The sequence below is a fragment of the Vigna radiata genome, chromosome 6 (assembly GCF_000741045.1).
Source record: "Vigna radiata var. radiata cultivar VC1973A chromosome 6, Vradiata_ver6, whole genome shotgun sequence".
NCBI lineage: Eukaryota > Viridiplantae > Streptophyta > Magnoliopsida > Fabales > Fabaceae > Vigna > Vigna radiata.
The window spans coordinates 604640-621559 of NC_028356.1; the positions used below are offsets into that span (position 1 = coordinate 604640).

The following is a 16920-nucleotide window of genomic DNA, read 5'->3' on the forward strand; positions in this document are numbered from 1 at the left end:
CTCTTTAATACATCTATCGGATGAAGTAGATACATAGTTTTTTTTTTCTTATTCGGTAAATGAAATCGTACTGTCTAAGAGAAGAGACAGAGGGAGAGACATGAGTGTAATGGACTTTGGAGGCATTATCATTTGGGCCATAGGAGGAGGCCCACAGGATGTAAATAAGTGTGGACCGTGGGCCCACAGGATGTGGGTTGCTAAAACTATAATGGAAGCTGCTGAGCAGCACGTGTGGCTCAGTTGGAGTTGCAGACTGTAACCGTAGATTTAGGATGCAGAAGTAGTGAACTAAAGAGTTGAATGATTGAGTGCAAAAGAAGCTTAATTTGAATGGAATTTAGGATTGGTGGTTCACCATCTTCAACCTTTTGCCTGCAAAGTTCGCTTCTTCCTCCATTAAAAACCGTAACCACTTTCACACGTGACTGGGGGAGAAGGAGAAGTACTTGCATACAAAGTTTTTCGGTATCTTATCACAAGTTTGTTGAGTTTGCTTTGGATGAAACCAGACGCCACATTCACTTGAACCCTTCACCTTTGCAGGTTTTTTTTTTCTTTAATTATTTATTTTTGTGGGGATGGTGTTGAAATTAGAATGGTTTGTTAGGGTTAGTGTGGATTTTTTGCAGTTTGTAGTGTTTATTAAACCTTTAGTTGAGGTGGAAATGAATAGGTTTTTCTAATTGTCAAGTTGCAGTAAACTTGAAACCGAATTTAGGAACGGTTTGTTAGATGTGTTGGAGTGGATAAAACATTGTACATGGATTCACTTTAACAGGACTGTGAGTTGAAGCAAAGAAGTAACATTTTGGTTCAATGAAATGTGTGTAATCAAGGAGCCATTCTGTTTTTAACATGTACGAAATGCTGCCTTAGTGATGCATTTGTACATAACATAAGCAATATAAGGGGGAAGAAGACAAAGGACTTTAGTGAAGTGCTCTATTAAAACAAGTTATTTTGTGGCCCAAAATGCTGTTACCATACATTGGATGGCATTGTGCAGCTGAAATGGGGTTAATGAGCATGCTTCAGGATGTGGTGATCTGTAATTTTAGCCCATCTTTTATTTTATATGAATTCTTGTTTGATTATCCCCCCTCTTATTTTCTGATCCCTAGGATTTTTTTTTGGGATCATTCATGCTTGATTACGTTTTTATTAGGTTGTCGTGTGAACTCTTCATTGCCTTCCCAGTGGTTATGATGCTGAAAACTGCTTAATAGAATAGGAGAACGTTAACTTTAACAGTAAAAATTGAAACCTTTAAAATTGCTTGACTTCAATAAATTTACTGTATTAAATTTCTTTTTATTGCAGAACTCAGTACACAATTCCATGTTTGACAGTGATAGATTGCAAGTCTTGCAGATTTCTTAATTGGTAACTGATAAACCCCACGATACACGAATGTGTTTGCCCAACAACTACGACAAGTTTCAAACAAACTCATTGATTTTGTTAGCACTGTAGATAAATAAAGTAAACAATCACTTTAGTTTGGTCAATAATATCTAGAAAACATCTTCCATTTAATTTGGAAGGAAAACTTAAATGAAAAGGAGTTTTTGAGGATGTGGTCCATTGTTCCAATCATCAACTTTGCACTTCTGATAATTAAATAATGAAGAAGCCATTAACTCTTGGTTTTTTGTTCTTTTGTAATTTAATTTTCCATTTCATTTTATATTTTATTTTTGGTATTAAATTTAGTTTAACCGAACTGTAAAATTTTCCAAAATCCCAGTTGTGGCTTTTGTCCCTTGTTGTTTTGCATTCCTCTGCTTTGTTCTCCACCATTATTTGTGTGCACAGATCTTCACAGTACATTTTTTGTATGTTTTCTTGCTAGGAAAAGTTCAGTTCCATGAATTCTAAGGATGGTAAAGGAATGCTTAGTATGCTATCATTTGAAGCTACCAAAATTAGGCTTTTACGAAGTTTGATCATTGAGACAGAAACAATGCAGGTGTTTTTTCAATCCCTGTCAAATGTGAATTTATTATGTTTGTTAGCTTAACTAAACTCTGTTAGTAACAGTTTGTTGTCCTTACTACAATTAGCTTATCTACTATAGTTAGTTTACTAGGTAATTAGCTCATCTTTGTATAGTTATAAAAAGCTGAAGCTTACTATAGTAAAATCAAATTTGTAGTCCCTCATTCATAGTGAAATCAGTTTCCCTCCCTTTGTTAAGCATGAAACAATCCATGCCTCTAACCCTAGTTTTCCTCTCTTGGTCCAACAATGGTGACAACTACCTTTTCTCACTCAATCTCTGAAAAGCTTGACTCAAATAATTATCTTCTTTGGTGTCAACAAATCAACTTCTCCTCTTGTGCCTCCAATCTTCCATGTCTAGAGAAATGCTCACTCATGTTTTCTGCTTCAAGTCATTGTTTTAGCTTTGCAACAAGGTTCATGCATACTTCCACTTGCATACCAACATGAAAGCTCTCTCCAGAACAGAAGTAGAGTATCGCAATATGGTATACACCACAACTGAAATTGTTTTGATTCAAACTTTATGATCTTACCTTAGAATTCCACATACTTTATGATAACATAAGCGCTATAGCCTTAGCCCACAATTCTCTTCAGTCATGCGCCAAGCATATGGAAACAAATATTTTCTTTGTTCGAAAAAAGGTTGTTACCTAGCAAAATCTAGATCATTCATGTCAAGTTGTTGATGTTCTGACCAAAATCTGCTCTCCTAATCGATTCCTGACTCTGGTTAAAGCTCAAAGTTCTAGATTCTCGTTCTCACCACCCTTCATGAGTTTGCGTGGGTGTAGTGGGGTATATATTCAGTACTATATTGTATCTCTTTCATTGCTAAGATCTATTTAACACACTCTCAGTTTGTTATAGTTTGTTATCTTAACTCAGCTCCATTAGTTACAGTTTGTTATCCCTACTACAATTAGCTCCTTTATTATAGTTAGTTTACTAGCATAATTAGCTCATCTCTGTAGCTATACATAAGCTTAGCTTACTGCAGTAAGTTCAATTTTGTAATCCCTCATTCATAATGAAATCAGTTTCTCCCTGCACTATGTTATTCTAATACAAATTGATGTATGGTTGGTTTCTACTACTGTCCTAAAAAATATGCCTTTGTAGTACCTGGTAATTTATTTTAGCCATAACAATTTCAAAATTTGATCTTTTATGAACTTATTTTTGCCAGTCTCGATTCTTGAAATGCCATAGTTTCCACAAAACTGACAATCCCTTGTCCATTATTTTAATTTAAAATGTCTGTGACATAACTAATCATTTCAGAATTTCCCGATGTCACTTCACAATATATCCTCTTTACTAATCAGACTTCAAAGTTAATTCCTGTTCTTGTTTTTTGAATTTCTTGCTAGATGAATTACTATAATAACAATCCCATGCCTAATTGTGTTGCTGTTATTTTAAAGTAGTAATTTCTTCATTGGGAAAACAGAGGTGGCCATTTATTTTCTTATTTGTGTTATTATATATCTCTGGATCCTCCTCATTTGACTTCAATGTGTTGGATTTCATCCTAGTCCAAACTTTTTTCCATCTTCATGTGAACCTGAACTTCAGCCAAGTGCAAACCTGTTTTCAATGATACAAGAAAAAAAAAAGACATTTGAATTGCTGAAGAGTTCTGTATTTTGTCCTGTCTGGAAATTGTTTTACAATATGCTCACTGCCTCTCTTTTTTTCTTGAACTTATGCAGGTTTTTGATTTTACTGTCTTTCCTGAAGCAGAATATGATGTCCCCATATTTTGTGCCAACTTTTTCACCTCTGCTAAAACAAACATTGTCGTATTGTGAGTTAGCATCTTCTTCCACTGTTGTATTCCACTTATATAAAGGATGTTCTCCATTTTCCATTTTACTTTTGGTTGTGGAAAAGTCCACAATGTGGTCCGTGTTTTCAACTTTTTAACTTATTCATAAGCTGCATTTCAGCTTATGGAAATTTATGCACTGTAATGCATAATTTTTTTCATTTAAGAAGAGTTTAGAACTAATAATGAAAACCTATCTTTGTCTGCTTTGCATTGTGAAATTGTGTTGAGAATCATTCAGTTTTTTAATGCATAAAATAGCCTCTTATCCATGTGTTACATAACAGAGAACTTTTATATCATCATTTGGGTGTGATTAATGCATATGTTTTACTGCTCACCAAACTAGGTTTATCAAGTATCAAGTAGTCTCAGGACTAGGTATTTGATTGAACTTGTTAAAAGAAAATGCCATATTTCATTAAGTGTAAACTTTCTTCGATAGTCGCTTGAAGAGGATGCTTCATTCCTTTTTATAATAGGTTCATGCATCTTTTATGTTATATTTCTAATTATTCACATCTGAATGTTACTTTAAGCCAGAAAATTGTAGTTCTTTTACTCTAGCCCTTTGGTTTTGCCACTTTTTTTCTATCAATCTTGAATAAGATGAAGTTTAGTCCTGTTAGAATAATTACATCTATGTATCATCATTAAGTCTAAGTGGGTGTAGTGGGTTAGACAATCTATTAGCTATACCTATAGTCATACGTAGTTCTGCACCTAGGTGTCTAATGCAGTTTCTTAATCTTTCATGTATTCTTGAATCAGATTTTCATTATAAATAGAAGATTATGAGAGGGGTCTCTTAAGCCCTTCAAAATAAATTTCTCTGTTTTTAATCTTAAGTAGTCCTAACCAGCTGCACTGTGAAGGTCACAGATATTTTCTTGCAGAGTTGCAGTGCTTTTTTTATAATTGTTATTCTCTTTAGAATGAGGTCTTGTAAGTAAAGAACCCTGAAAACCTTAGTTCAATAAATCTGGCTATATCTGTCACAAGATGTCATGTCATATTCTATGTAGAGGATCGTGTATTTGAAAAACTATTTAAAATTAAGTTATATTAGATGTACCAAAATCATCCTTGTTTTATGCATATTGGCCTTTGCTTTCATTTCTTCTGTCTTGTAGCTTTATAATCGAAAGTTATAGAGGCTTTTGGATAATTGGTAGTGACTCGCAGTGATCCATCTTATAAAGAACTACTATTTGGTGCAGCCATTGTAATAAATGAGAAATTTGTCATATTGGTCAGTAAGTACAAAAGGATTTTGTGTGTGAGCTGCACATCTACTAGAATTTACCACCTACTCAACTGTAGAAGAATTCTATAGTGCTCATCCCTTTAGATAATGTACTATTTTCCTTCTAAGGTTGCATTTTCCTTCCTCAATGTAGATGTCTCTAGTCATATTGCCCGTGCTTGTGCTTTACATAATGGTACATGGGAGTTGAGACTTAGCCAAAATAAGATAATGAGAAAGACCATGATTTACCTAGGAACAAAGCATAAAGCAAATATGTGAAAAATCATTGTGACAGTCTGTGTAGTGCTTGGTTCTCCTCAATATTATTTACACCTTAACTGTCATAGAAATATAGTATCTGTTCACCTATATGACGCTGGTACTTTGATAAAGATTTCCAATTGTACTATTAATAGGTTCAAACATTCTATAACGCAGGGCACTAACCTTGAATTAATTATGTCAGGGACCTTAACCCCTTGCATGATATCATCAATCAGCATGAGTACAAGGATAAGTACTTTAAAAGCTTAATTCCTCTTGGCCTTAAATATACACAGGTAAATGCAAATATTTAGGGAAAATTATTAGAGTTATTGGTAGAAGTCTTTTCAGTTTTGAAACAGCTAATCATTCAAATGCAGCATAACAATGTGCAAAATTTTGTTAATAAGAACTACTTATTGATCTGATTTGCCACACGAGTGATGCATTGTTTTAAAACTATATATACTCTTACTACAAATTCTCTGTTTTTTACTTTTCCTTTTCTTTCATCGATGCATCTATGTTCTGTAAATTATAGAATTCTTTCTTAAAGGAGCTAGTGTGTTGACTTAACACAGACTTCATGCAGCTTTTTCCATGGGGAGGGAAGCTCACAAGTGAGTCTATAAAATTTTTTTCACCAATTGTCATCTGGACAAAGTTTACCTCAAACCCGCAAAAATACGATATTCTGTATGCTGCATTTAGGGATTATTACAAGGTAATAACCCTAGCATCATATTAAACTTTATCATTGACTATTTTAATTTTGCAAAATAATATTTAATATAGTTGGTGTTGTACAAGTGTAATCTTTTTATCTTGATGACTGGGACCCTGACAGGTATGGTTGGAACTGATATGCAAATCAGTTAAAGAGACAGATGAATCTCAGGTTGTGCTCAATCTTGAAGCACAACATAGATATTTGACATGGAGAGTTGAAAAGGTAGCTCACATTTTCTAATATTTTTGGACAGCAAATCATAAATATGATTTGTGACCTATCCACAACGGCACATATTTGTGCTAGGTATAGTTGGTTTTGGGGTTTGCTAATTCACCAAGGATTTACACTCATTTAGCCTCAGTTAATTTAGATGATGATAATACTGAAGAGGATTATGCCTGTGATATGTTCAAGAGAGCTACCTTGTTTATTGAGCAATGTTGAAATCTATTTCTACTTTCAAATTTTGACAAATAAGTTTGAAATGTAGTTTGAAGTTTGAATTATCAACAATGGACAGTCAATCCAATCGGGTCTTAAATTTAGAATAAATATTCTATTTCAAATTCAAATTTACAATGGACCTGATTCCTGGACATTTTGGAAGTAGGATCCCGGACAAGGTGTGTTGAAGAAGTTGATTGGGGATACACTTGCCAAGGTAGGTCAAATCCTTGGTGGTTTAATTTCTTACAATTTAGTACTACAGATGCTTACTTCTGGTTTTATCCTAGGATTTGTTGAGAAACTTTCTCTTTAATGGAGTTGAAGAACTAGGAAGCAAAACATTCTATGATTATTTTCCACACTATTGCACTCAAGAAGGAATGTTAAATAAAAAAGGCAATATTGTTGGGAAGTCCTTTGAAAATCGCCCATGGGATGCTAGAGGAGAATTTATTGGTAATTGGTTTTTGAATTGGGTTTTATTTATCTAATTTCTGTTTTCTTTACATCTGTGTTTCATGTCTTTTGCTAGCCTGAGCCTCTCTTATCATCATTGTTCTGTGTTCAATTGGATTGTTTCCCTTAACTGTCTTTTATTTCCTGGTACAAATATTGGTTCTGCATATTTATATGTGGCATTTTGCATGTATATTTACATAACTGGTCACTTGAAAGTACTATCTGATAGTGAAATTATGGTGCAAGAGAAATTAATTGAAGAAATCATTTGAGCTTAATTTCTATTATTACAATCAAGCATGAGATGATTTCAACAGTGAAATAGACTCTTAGTTTAGTGGACTAGCAAATAGTGCACAAGATAGCACTCACAAGAAATATTACATTAAGATCAAACAACTTTCTTCTGAATTAAAATAGTAACTAGGGTGTTTAATTTTTTTTTTATATATTTATGATGGTAGTTGATAATTTTTATAATATTTACACAAAAACTTATTAGAATAAGTTTTTTTTAACTTATTTCAATAATTCAGTTAATTTTATGAATAAAATGTTATTTGATTGGATTGAATAACTACTCAGTGAAATTGTTATCTTGGTTTATAGTAGGTTTTAAGAATCAAGTGTTTTTATTGACTGTTTGAATGTTTTAGGTGAATGATTGTCCGCATGTAAGAGGCAAAACTATTCAGACATTACTTTAAAATTTGAATCGGTCAGCAAACATTGAAGAGACTGCAATTGTTGTAGAGAATTATGCTATTAGATGTTTGTAATATAAGTGCTACTGTACTGTGTCATGTCTACACAAATTTTTGTATGGCAAAAAAATTCTTTAACAAATCTCAGGCTCCTATGGTTGTACTTGTGTTATTTTAACATTTATATTGTAAGATTACAATCAGCTGTGTACAATTAGCTTTAGATCAATCAAGTCTTCTAAATTAAATTTGTATATTTCCATTTCATTTATATTAATTTGTATAGCATAAAAAGTATTGTGGATAAATAAAAAAGTTCTTTAAATCAATTGGACTATTTATTTGACATGCTAGATAAATTGGATTTCTATGTAGAGGTATTTTTTAACCGAGACTTATTAAACTTTGTAGATGTTTTCATCTCAAACTTGTCCGTTAAAGAATGACTTATAAATCATTATGTTAATTCCTAATTGATTTATTCATATACCATCTTGTACAAAAAGTTATATAATTGTAAAGATCTGGTCCATTTTTCCTTTTGTTTTTCTTAAGTATATCTTTACCAAATATTTTGCTTTTATTACAAATTCTAATTAAAGTATATAACAAACAGAATAAATCAATATATTAAAGTAAAATAAATGAACAAACTATGTTACAATGTTCCAATGTAAGATAAAGTAATTCCCTAATTCCAATCCTTTTTACTATAAAAAAGTGGGAATTGACAGAGTGAAATTATATAAATATTTTTTATTTTATGTTTGAAACTATATAAATAATTTTTATTTTATATTATGAGTATATACTTTGCATTATAATTTGTAAACTTATAATTTTTTTTATAAATTAAAAAAGTTGAATATATTATATCAACTTACTAGAATCATTCATATAGTTTTTATCTGAACAAACAAAAACAGTAAAAAGGATCATTTAGTTTGGTCAAGTCTCTTTGGTTTCTTGAATACTCCGCCCTTTGATTTATCAACATTTCTAGGTTAATTTAAAGATTTATAAAGTTAGCTCTGAAATAGCATCAGGTTATAAGATACAACAGAAGTGTTGCTTTTCTAGAAATTAGTTTTGAGGCACCATTTTAACATCCAATCATCCTTAGAAGGAAGTAACATAAACACGTGAATCTGAATTTACTTTTTAAGCTGGATTTGAATGGACCTAACAGAAAACCGACAAAAGCCTTGATAAATTCAAAAACCATCTTAAAATTCCAAGAAAAAATTTATTTGAATGGCAGCATGCATGAGTCATAAAAGTGACTCATTGATTCATTGATCAAGTGGTACTGATACAAGAGTCAATACGACATAATTTATTTGATACTGATATGAACAAGTTGGAAAGACATGGTCAGAATAGTTTCATTCCATTCTCAATCCATCTAGGCCATGCGCGTAGACTCTTTAAGGCTTAAATTTAATGATGTCCACAGACACAACATCGAAGGTGCTGCCAACTTTCAACAAATTACAAATTAATTTACAATAATATATAAATAAATATGAGAATTCAACAGGGCTACCTAGCTACCAAGCTGAGCCATGGATGCAGCAGCAGTAGCATACAGCAGCAGCTAGCTATGGTATCAGAAACAGACAGAAGAACAGACAACAGAAGAAAAGCATCGTCAAACATAGAAGCAGGAGAGACTAGGGACTAGAGAGCAGTACTAGACTCTACCATCATCTGTCTATCTCACTTTGTCCTTCATTCATTTTTATCATATATTCAAAATGCCTAATAAACAACTTTCCCCTTTTCCTTTTTAGTTATTTTTGCATAACTACAACTCATATTTTCTTCTCTGCACACTTGCACTTGGAACATCTTTGCATTTATTTACACATACGTACTGAATAGTGTCTGTAATGAATCAATAGAAACATGCTTATGACCAACGACTCAGGATTTTAACCATAATATAACGTGTGCTTTGTATACGTTATCATGATGTGTTAAACAGTATACCATGTTTTTTTTTTAATATCAAGCTTTAAATTTGGATATTGATTTGGTTCTTTTACTGCATTTGGAATACATATATTTTTATATACTTTTTGTTTTGGTACATGGACAAATTCCTTGACAAAAAAGGGTACTGCTTTACAAATGTTGTTGTTTTGCATGAAATTTATACTGAATGACTGTAACTGTTAAGCAGATATCCTCCTTTGTCCAACATCTTAATTAATCATTTTGCTTTTAAAGAATGTATATGATCAACATTATGATGCTATCTTATGTCATTTCAATAGCCTTTTTCCTCCAATCATGATATATAAACTATGTAACACTTAGACTATGTGTTAAAAATGAGTTAGGTTTAGATTGAAGAAAAACTTATGAACTGAACCATTTGCTGCTAAAGTGTATCACAATTCACTTTATGATCAGTTTTAAAATGTCAGTTACTTGTAGAAATATAACATCCATGGTTGTGGAAAGAAGAAACACAGTGACACTGCTATGTTAAAAACAAAAAATAGAATAAAATAAACAGTTGCAGTATACAATCCAAGAGAATGTGAAAGAGTTTTCTCTGCAGGTCATCCATTCCCTCCCATGCACAAGCACAGAGAAAAAGAGGAAGTTGCTGCTTTCTTCATTTATTAAACAGAGAATTTAAATGAATTTAAATGACAATAATGACTTCAGTATAAAATATTGAAGTCTGGTTTTCTTATACTATCTAAAGACTGCATTTAAACAAAATACATAAATTATTTTGTTTGAAGATATTTCTAGTCTAAACTTTTTTAATTATTTGCGAACATGTATATATGGAGTGTTGTGATCAAATGGGATGCATAGGAACAAAAATTATCTTCAAGTTTATTAAATTTAAAAATTTTATAGTAATTTATTTAAATTAGTCATCAAGTTCACTCTATGAATGGAATTACATCCATTTGAGCAATAACAAAACATCAATACATACATATTAAACATCTTGAAAGACTTTAAATTCATTACATCATAATCCACTTATAAGTTGTTGTAGATTAGATATTGAAAAATGACTAAATATAATTTTTAGTTCCTAAATGTAAAATTAAAATTTGTCCATTTTAATATATTTTAGTTTCTAAATTTTAAAAATAGATGAATATAATATTTTTAATTTAATGATGTATTTTTTTAAACATATTAACTACATTTCATATTATTATTTAAATTGTCTGAAACAATTTAATTTCAATATCCATTGGAAAACACATTTACCATATTAAAAAACTTTAATATAATTGAAGTAAAATCATTATATTCAATCAATGTTTTAAACTGAGATCTATCAAAATTTCAAACATATACAATTTTAATTTAATCATAAATTAAAAACTAAAAACCCATAAAATTATAAAAATAATTTAATTATTTAATTACGTTATTAAATTGTTGAAATAATAATAATAATAATATAATAGATATAGAAGGACAATAAATTTTAGGAACCATAGAAACTATGAAAAGCTTTATAAACGAAACCATATTTTCTTTTCTATAACGTTACTAGAGGGATTAGTTTTAAGCAATTGAACAAAAACAAATATTTTTAATTAGTCAGAAAATTCATAGTAGAGAGAGTCAATAACGTCTTGAAAGTAATGCAGGAGCTTTCAAAAATCAATTATAATGAAATAACTATCTTAAAACGCAAAATTAATATCGTTATTTAAAAAACATTATCTTAATTTATACAACCATTAAGTAATTTATTACTAGTAAATACAATCTGTTGCCAGAAAACACAGACAGCAAAATCTGAAGGAGGTAAATAATATGATATGAGAGAAAAATAATATTAAGATGAAAAAGAAAAAACAGTTGAATAAAAAGCAATATCCAAATGAGCACATGCATGGTGGATTCCCATGCTTGTCTTTGTACTCACTAAACAATGAAATATGCAGATGCATCGGAAGAAAAGAAAGAGTAACAATGGAGGGGAATTTAAAGAAATAGGTACAAAAAGGAATGGAAAGATAGAATGAATGGGAGGACATAGCATCAGAGTACACTCTCCTACATCCTAAAAACCTAAACCTAAGTCTAAGTCTAGGGCTAAGGATTCTGTACACCAAAATCCAATAGATTAATGTTGTTGGAAGAGATAGCCACGTGTCTGTCATCACCAACCATGCTATTCACCTCTCCTGCTCGCAGGAACACTCTCACACACAGTCGTCCTTCCTCTTGCTCAATGTTCCAAACCCTCAAGAATGGCCTAGGGTTAGGAGAATAGGTTACCACGTACCCAAGGTTCATGCAACCCCACAACCCACGAACCCACGAACTCCTCAACTCAAACCGGCTCATCAACTCCATCGTCCTCACGCGCCAAACCGTTCCCACCCCATCACGCTCCACCACCACAAACGCCTCCGAACTCACATCCATCGAACTCACCACGAACCCCGACGCCGACATCTCGTCCCGCAGCAGAACCTCCGGGTTCCATGCGTTGAAACAGATCAGCCTCAAACTAGTGCATGCCACCACGAACTCATCCTCCGTCACGCGCACCCGCCCCACCGGGTCAACCAACTCCGTCAGCATGTGCCACCCCATAACCGTTTCCGGATCAGTTAACGTCCCCCCAAGGAACAGGCGCTCCCCGCTCTCCGCGTTCCAAACCTGGAACGCACCTTCCGCTATCCCCGCGAACAGGCCCACCCACCGCCGCCGCGTTCCCGCGAACGCGACCAAGACCCCGCTGTTCATCACGAATCCCGACACGGCCCGCCGCGCTTGGCTCTGCCCATGCACGTTGATAGCGTCCACGTAGATGTCCCCGTCCAGCCTGGCGAAGGTGATGTCGGAGTCGGTGATAATGATTCCCGAGACAGAGCGCGAGTAGGGCCCGAAGAGGTGGCCGTGGTCGGACAGGTAGGTGCTGACGTGGTCGTAGGTTTCGAGGTCGAAGACCCGCACGGTGCCGTCTACGAAGCCGCACGCGAGGCGGGTGTCGGAAAGGGCGAGGCAGCGGCAGATCAAGCCCCGGCGATGCTCCGAAGGATCAAAGCGCGGAGTCATAAACGACAGCCTTCCAGTCTCGAAGTTCGTAGCCGTCCGATGCCAGTTGATGTACTCGGCGTGCCACGTGTCCCTCACTCGGAACGTCCTTCGCCAGATGCGCCTCGTGAGGTGCTCCCACAGCATATCCGAGCGCGACACCTCCCGCCACGTGGAACAAACCTGCATGCACAATGCACAAATTTTCAATCATCACCACCGTTGTCAACCCAACTCCGAATGAACCAACCAACCTAGCTCTAAGTTAAAATAGCTTTCCGTTTCACGAAAGCTGCATTGATAAATTGAGCAAGTCCCTAGAACTCTTTTCCACAAAAATAGAAAGCCAAGAAATTCTTTTCTTCATAATCTCACGTAAAACAAAAAGAAATGTTCACTTATATCTCTACCTGCTTTTCGTTAACTATAAGTAGGTATCAATGGATGAAAGACTGGAGAGAGAAACATTGAAGATGGCAGAAGCAGGTAGCTATGCTAAGCTAAGCTAAAACTCAGCTCAGCTAGCTGGGATGGAGCAGAGAGGTAACCATCATTCGCGTCAGGAACCAAGCATACCATAGCAATGACATCGCGTAGCAGGAAAACAGATACTCGGGACTAGAGACCACATTATCAGCTTCAAATCACCAACATTACACCCATTTAATTTTCATTATTATCATGTCAGTGTACTTATTTTCAGTTAGATACTTCAGAATCTTAGATAATCATGCCTCTGCCATATAGCATACTTTACGTATGGTATCAAATATCCATACATACACTGCCACCTACATTTCATACATACTTCGCCATCATCCACCACCATAACATATCAATCATGCAGTTCAAAAGGGTGAGGTTAATTAACATGCCCTAGAGAAAAAAGAAGAAGAAGAAGATACAGTGTTGTTATGTGGTCCATTGCAGGTACACGGCTAGATAACGAAACTAGTCAATATCTTAGTTCCTGTTCGTGTAGGCATGTGTGTGTAAAATGTAAACATGGTATGAAAAGCGTGCTTTCCCACAAACATTTCACTTTCATTTCCAAGAAAGGTATGCCCAATAGTGCCTGTCTTGTTCCAAACACCGAATCTCTAGTTCTATTCACGCCCACAAAGACCAGTCCAATCCTACCCAGATAAACTTGAGTAACAAATTCTTGGACAAACTATTGTTGTTTAGCAGTTAAAGAAAACATCACATAAACAAGGTTCACAACAAACACTTTTTAAAAGAAAAAAACAAACTTTCATAGCTTCATATGTTTTTAATTATGAAACTCTGTTCATATAACAGGCGTTCGTACATATATTTATCCAAATAGATCCACCTTTATATATAGGGGTCATAGTTTATAAGTACAACTAAACAATATGCATGCCCCATCTCCCAAGTCCCAACTTTGTTGTGTGTGTGTAATTATCATAACGTATATAGTACAGCATATGATACTATTTTATTTATTGGGAAAGAAAACTAAAATTATAATAGGTGTGAACTTCCCAGATAGAAACAAAAGGAATGGAGTGTCGTCACGACAAGAATAGGGCTACATGTGCCTTTTGGCGTTATACAATAGCTGCTTTTTGACCCCATTTTTAGATTATAAAATTAAATATTAAACCAACCACTAATCACCGATTACTAAAAAATTCAAACCCTAATTGAGATTTGAGAAGGTGCAAGGCTTATCCTGCAACCAAATATCATGCAACTGGTTTTTTCCAATAGAGTAGAAGGGTACTCTTAACTGATAAAAATAGCTATGAATCTCTTCTCTAGTTTTATGAATAAAGGAAAACTTTTATTATTTTCACGGTAGGTATAAATGTAACACGAAATCTAATTCCAGTTTTCCATTGCTTCGATTCGAAGCACACCGAGAAAGGTTGTCCTTTGAACACACAAAAAAAAAAATTGAAAAAGATTAATTATTTTAATGCTGGGGACAGTTACCTTCTCTCACTGATCTCGATAATAAATAAAGAAAAAGAAATGGTGTGCTTCCGAAATATATATGCAACAGACTATATATGGAAATGGTACACTTGCAAGGACGCTGGATATGAGACATTAATAACTATTTATGCTTCCATCCTTGTGTTATTGTTTAAGAAAGCAACTTCTTTTCAAACAAAAGAAAAAAAAAACTGGTATCTACATATTTTGAGATGAAAAAAAGGCATGCAATGGATCTTCTAGCCTAGATAGCAGGAAAAAAGCTCAGTCAAAAAGGATTCATGCCGAGAAAGGGAAACAGCAAATCGAAGGCAGTGTGAGCATTTTGATTGGTTTGTGAAAAGGAGATCCAAAACTAGACATTTTTGAAGGGGAAGAGAGAACAAACGTTGCAAAGAAGAAAAATACACCCTTTTTTGAAAGGGACACACACATTGGTTTGAAAAAGACACACGTAAAGTGCTTTCAAGGAACAGTTTCTTCTCGGATGCTTGAAGCATCTAAAACTTAAAACCTAAATCGGTACTCATGTCTCCTATCCATTCGGCTGAATCTTTGCCTCTAAACTTTAAACACAGGAAAAAAAGATCGCCGCATGAACATAAAAAAGAGGGATGTGGATATAATGAAAATAATAATATATAGAAATAATATAATTTAGTCCATGGTGTTGATATTTATTGAAAATAAAAAGGAATCAGCGTCTGCAGGTTGCAATGCTAGATTCATGTTTGACTTGACCAATATTTTGTCCAGTTACGGAACTGAAAAAGCTATCAGTTACACATGCTGAAGATTCTACAAATCTTCATTTTAAGCAAACTGAGAATCCTTGGTCAGATTTAGCAAAGCAAACACAGGCAATGTGAACAATGATTGCATGTTTTTTATAGCAAAAGCGAAACGAGGGGTAAAGAGGAAGATGAAGATGGAGATGAAGGAAAAAAGGTAAAAAAAAAAAAAAATACCCGAAAAAAATGTGCAAGGGCCTCAGAAGCAGCAAGACGTCCATTGTAGTTGGCAACATCAATGGCGAGCTGGTTGGCCAAAGCTTCAAGAAAAGGCGCAGGCAATACCTCATTCATAGGACGTTGACGAGAGGAGGAAGGGCCTTCAAATTGAGCGGGTCTCCTAGTACTAGGGCCAGGGATATCAGGAGCAGCAACAACATCATATGGGGCTGAAGTTGATGATGACGATGATGACGAGGAAGAAGAAGAAGTAGTAGAAGACATGAGTGAGTGAAGTGGGTGGTGGCTATAAAAGTGGGGAAGGAGGACCAGACCGGAAAGGAACAAGGACAAAAAGGTAGAAGATAAGGACACAAAGTGAGGGACCCAAAAGGAGATGTCTGGGAATTCTTGGTTATATCATATGTGTCTGTGTTTCCCTTTAGCTTCCGTTTATCTCACTTTTAAACCAAACCTCTCTCACACACATCCTTTTCTCTCTTTCTTTCTTTCTTTTTTTTATTTTCTTTTTCTTTTCTTTTCTTTTCTACCATAAATAAAACAATTTTCCAAATAAATCTAATATATTATTTACACTATCTCCTTCTCCAAGCTGATCCTTTTTACATTAATGATATTTTTTTGTGGTTTCTGGAGATGTTCCCGTGCTGCAATGCAGGGACTGCTTTGGGCTGGTTTTCAATCCAGCTATGGCAACTCCACTGGTACCATTGTCTTCAGGTGTTTTCAAACATACTTAAAATGCTACGTGGTGGTGGTCCTCCTCAAACCCTCTTCTTCTCTGTCTATATATATATATATATATATATATATAATCATACTTTGAAAATAACTTTATAATATATAATAATAATTATAAAAATCATCATGAATTATAAATTAATATTAGAATGATACGTAAAAGGTATTAAAATACTAAAAAAATTATATATATTTCTCTTCTTCTACTTTGTCTGAAGTGGATTTTTCGATTGCTTAAATTAATTTATTTATTACTTTTAAGGAAACTTATTTTCATTGGTCAATTTTATTGTTTTTAAACTAGACTTGGCGACTGTCTAGATTAATTCATTTTCAAATACTTTATGATTAAATTATCATGTGAGAGAGAGTCTGGAGGTGGGGTTTTGTTTTATCCATGTAGATTTAAATAATAATTGAATGGAACTGTTGCACTATTATTTGTTTTTCTTTTGCCTGCTCACAACACAACCACACTTTGCTTTTCTAAATCATAAAATAATTATCGTGTC

General features: G+C 34.0%; 2 protein-coding genes across 5 annotated transcripts; one reads left to right on the plus strand and one right to left on the minus strand.

The window, feature by feature from the left end:
* The first annotated feature begins 238 nt into the window (after positions 1-238).
* Positions 239-7923, plus strand: LOC106765267 (phytochromobilin:ferredoxin oxidoreductase, chloroplastic). Of its 4 annotated transcripts, XM_022781774.1 has the most exons (10): positions 433-546; positions 1324-1386; positions 1856-1972; positions 3723-3817; positions 5554-5647; positions 5944-6075; positions 6199-6303; positions 6695-6745; positions 6819-6987; positions 7647-7923. In XM_022781774.1, exons 3-10 carry the CDS (start codon positions 1871-1873, stop codon positions 7652-7654), a joined length of 756 nt encoding a protein of 251 aa, XP_022637495.1. In that variant the 5' UTR covers positions 433-546; positions 1324-1386; positions 1856-1870; the 3' UTR covers positions 7655-7923. The 4 variants fall into 4 exon arrangements, with proteins under 4 accessions (XP_014505313.1, XP_014505314.1, XP_022637494.1 ...); XM_014649827.2 differs by lacking the exon at positions 1324-1386 and having other exon boundaries at positions 239-546; XM_014649828.2 differs by lacking the exons at positions 1324-1386; positions 1856-1972 and having other exon boundaries at positions 239-546.
* Positions 7924-11602: 3679 nt separating this feature from the next.
* On the minus strand, positions 11603-16423 carry LOC106763187 (transcriptional regulator STERILE APETALA). The gene is made up of 2 exons (XM_014647398.2): positions 15665-16423; positions 11603-12914 (listed from the first exon to the last, which is right to left on the minus strand). Exons 1-2 carry the CDS (start codon positions 15929-15931, stop codon positions 11781-11783), a joined length of 1401 nt encoding a protein of 466 aa, XP_014502884.1. The 5' UTR covers positions 15932-16423; the 3' UTR covers positions 11603-11780.
* Positions 16424-16920: the final 497 nt, after the last annotated feature.